General features: G+C 31.2%; 4 protein-coding genes across 4 annotated transcripts; all 4 read right to left on the bottom strand.

Moving 5' to 3' along the window:
* Positions 1-124, bottom strand: AAJ76_2320003083 (hypothetical protein; the record flags this gene model as incomplete). Its single annotated transcript, XM_024474723.1, has 1 exon — positions 1-124. A coding segment is annotated over one exon (124 nt), but the record flags the coding sequence as incomplete, so codon positions are not given.
* A 1,260-nt stretch (positions 125-1,384) lies between these two features.
* On the bottom strand, positions 1,385-1,771 carry AAJ76_2320001436 (reverse transcriptase domain containing protein; the record flags this gene model as incomplete). Its single annotated transcript, XM_024474721.1, has 1 exon — positions 1,385-1,771. The coding sequence occupies one exon, from the start codon at positions 1,769-1,771 to the stop codon at positions 1,385-1,387; it is 387 nt and encodes a 128-aa protein (XP_024329529.1).
* An 852-nt stretch (positions 1,772-2,623) lies between these two features.
* AAJ76_232000383 (hypothetical protein) lies at positions 2,624-2,824 on the bottom strand (the record flags this gene model as incomplete). The annotated part of the gene is made up of 1 exon (XM_024474724.1): positions 2,624-2,824. One exon carries the CDS (start codon positions 2,822-2,824, stop codon positions 2,624-2,626), a length of 201 nt encoding a protein of 66 aa, XP_024329528.1.
* Positions 2,825-3,039: 215 nt separating this feature from the next.
* On the bottom strand, positions 3,040-3,206 carry AAJ76_2320003 (hypothetical protein; the record flags this gene model as incomplete). The annotated part of the gene is made up of 1 exon (XM_024474722.1): positions 3,040-3,206. A coding segment is annotated over one exon (167 nt), but the record flags the coding sequence as incomplete, so codon positions are not given.

Here is a 3,206-nt window from a genome sequence, read left to right as displayed (position 1 = left end):
CTTTACAACTATAATCTTCTTCCTTATTTTGTCTATTATATATATCAGGCTTATTTACTTGACCTTGATTATACTCTGAATCCTGATGTCGATCTTCATTTTTGTGTCTTTGGTGGCAATACATGTTTCCATTAAATAATTCCCCATCTTTATACTTTTTGTCATGCCGTAAGTGCGACAAATTTGTAGATGGATGCACTTCAATATCTTGTCATGCCTTCGCATTTAATCATGTGCAAACACTCTCTCGCACTAAGCTGTCACGTGGTCGATTGTTTTTACTTTCTCGTTACAATGGGGACACATTGCATTCTTTTAAAAAAAATGTTTCTGTTTTGAAGCTTATATAGCGCTGCTTCTTCTCTAGGTGTGGTCTTATTTTTTGTGAGACATATCGAAAAATCATTTACACTAATTAAAATGTCTTCTCGATTTCTATATAGTTTTATGTGGTAATTTTTATATTTAACATCACTATATAATGGCGGCCTTAAACTTCTTCGAATTTTTCCCAAGTGACTTCGTTTTCTAGTTTATATTTAAACTTTAGAAAAGTCTTATTTTTAGATAGGCGTATATTAATATCTTTCTCTGCTTTAAGTATAGCTTGTCTCCTCATTATAAATTCTCTTGTGTTGGCTAAAGCCGTAAATAATTGTAATAACATCTTTTCGCTTCTAAATTCTATATTGTTTAGATCTCTTCCTGGCTTATTTCTTCGTAAATGTAAAAACAGTTATTCCTTACAGGCTGGTCGGTGGAGTATGAGATGTTTTATTAAAATTCACGATTTTATCATCTAACGCTTTATATTCGTTGGGCTCTATTTATTTTACCTACAGAATAGGTAATCAGTAAGATACTATATTCATTAATCGCCTTAAAAAATTTTTAAAGCGTAGTCTTTTCACTATAGCGTCATAAATCCATTTTTGTTTTCTCCAATCATTTTACCTATTAAGTATTCAATGTTCTCTATGTACTTAGATCTCGTGTATGATTATGAGAGTTTAATGTTGTCCTTACATATCTCGGCATTTGTAACAGACTTTTTAAATTCAACTCCAATCTAACCACCTAGAGAAATTCTTGTGCTTCTATCATCATTTCATTTAGTGCTTCTTCCTTTTTAGCTAATAGTTTAAGATTTTCGATGAATAGAAGGCGGTTGCATGCGGATACTTCATTTCCGGTCTCGACCTCCACCTTCAGGTATATTCCTTTATGCTTCTTACTCAGCGAATTCGTGCACAACACAAAAGCTGTGGAGATAAGCCTCCCCCTTATAGAATTCCTCCGTCAACTTTCTTATTTAAATAGCTTCTTTTCCAACTTTTATTTCATAAGTTCATTTTCTTAACAGGGTTTTAATCAAGAGAATAATTTATTCTGGTATTAATAGACTTTTCATGCACACGTTGAGGTACGTGTGTGTTACTGAACCATACGTTTTCTTAAAATCTTTCCAGACAACCTTAAGTTTGTAATTGTGGTGTTTATTAAGAATTATATTCGTGAGCGCTTTTTTCTTAGTATTCTGCACTTTCCTAGCTGTTCTCATTTGATTTTCACGCAATAGTAATTTTGCCTCTCCAATACTCCGCCGCACGTGCTTTGCAAACTTCGTTGCTAGCTTATATAAATTCGACATACGGATAATTAAACAATAGTCTTTTTCAGATATGGAAGTTCCTTTCAATATCAAATATGTGATACCTTTGTAAAACAACTCTTCTTCTTTTCCTTCAAGACATATGTTTTTCACGTGCATAGAGTTCTCCTTGTATCGTGTCTATCTTTTTCAAAAAAAATAAAATATTCTAATGGTTCAGTCACTTTTTACCTAAGCAATCTCTTTATTATAGCTAGGAATTCTTCTTCCGTGGAAAATACAAGGTCACCCTCGATTTTTAAATTATAGTTCAGTAGGTAATCTGCATACATATTCTCTCTTCTTTCTTCAGTTTCTTCCCAAATATTAAACCATCATTTTTTAATTTCTTCATGCTTTAGTCTCTCATTCGTTGCTTCTTCTGGCTCATTAACATCTTTTTAAAGGTCTCTGTAGAATCAAGCTCAATATAACTTAAATTTGTTATTTTCTTTTCTAGATAGTCTTCTTCTTTAATGATCTTGTATTTTCTTCTGTATATCATTATCCTTTCATTTATGTACATGACCATTTTTTCAGCACCTTTGAATTTATTAAGTATTAAACTTAGTTATCTAAACTACTTCTGGTCTTCAATTTTCTGTTCACTGATTTTTTGATTATTTTCCTATACTTATTAATAAGGTCGTTTAATTTATTAAAGTCCTTTATTATTTTCGCAATATTCTCTTTCCATATACTTTTATTGGGATCTTTTGTTACTATTTCTTGATAGCATATCTGAGATACTTGTAGCAGTTTAGCCACACTTTTCATAAAATATTGTTGATTACATTACCAACTGCATTGTTTATTGAGTTAAAATGTTTATGTTTATTTTTAATGAGCTAAGCATATTTTTCTTGTTAATTCAATTTTACTATTTTCTTTAATATGATTTCAAACTTTTTAAATTGTTTTTCCATCTCATTCTGCTTGATAATATCCTTGTAAGATACCAGTTTTGCTATTTCATCCAGGGTCTACATCCTCTTGACGTAATTCTTTAGTTTGGATTCTATTACTATAGTGAGACTTTCTGCCTCGTTTATCACCACCTTTGTTGATCTTTTCTTCATCATCAGATTGACATCTACTCTTAAACATCTCCACATAAAAATCTGTAATGTTATCCCAGCCTCCTCTTGGCATCTGTTTCCATCTACTTAACATGGCTTGGTAGGGTGTCCTTTGGCCACTCTTCCATTTTAGCTTCTAGTTAACTCGGAATGGCATTGAGAAATGCTAGTTTGTTGGTCTTTTTGGGCCCATACTTTGTTTAGCAGGCGAGACTTTATCCAATCCGTGTTATATTTAGTCAGTTAGTGATGCTGTAGTTATTTTGTTAATTTTTGTTTCAGCTCTTGTTTTCTTTTTTTTACCCATATTTAACTGATTTGATAAAATAGTAATCTTGGTGTATTCGAAAAAATAGTGTCATAAAGTAAAAAATAAATATTTTTTAAGAGAAATGATTTAAAAACGCATAAAATATAAATAAAGGATAAAAACAGAAACCTTTTTCTTATATAAAGTATTTTATTGGTTAGATTGT

This window comes from Vairimorpha ceranae (genome assembly GCF_000988165.1).
Source record: "Vairimorpha ceranae strain PA08 1199 chromosome Unknown NODE_232, whole genome shotgun sequence".
NCBI lineage: Eukaryota > Fungi > Microsporidia > Nosematidae > Vairimorpha > Vairimorpha ceranae.
The sequence above is the reverse complement of the archived record's forward strand: the minus strand, read 5'-3'. Positions and strand labels throughout refer to the sequence as shown.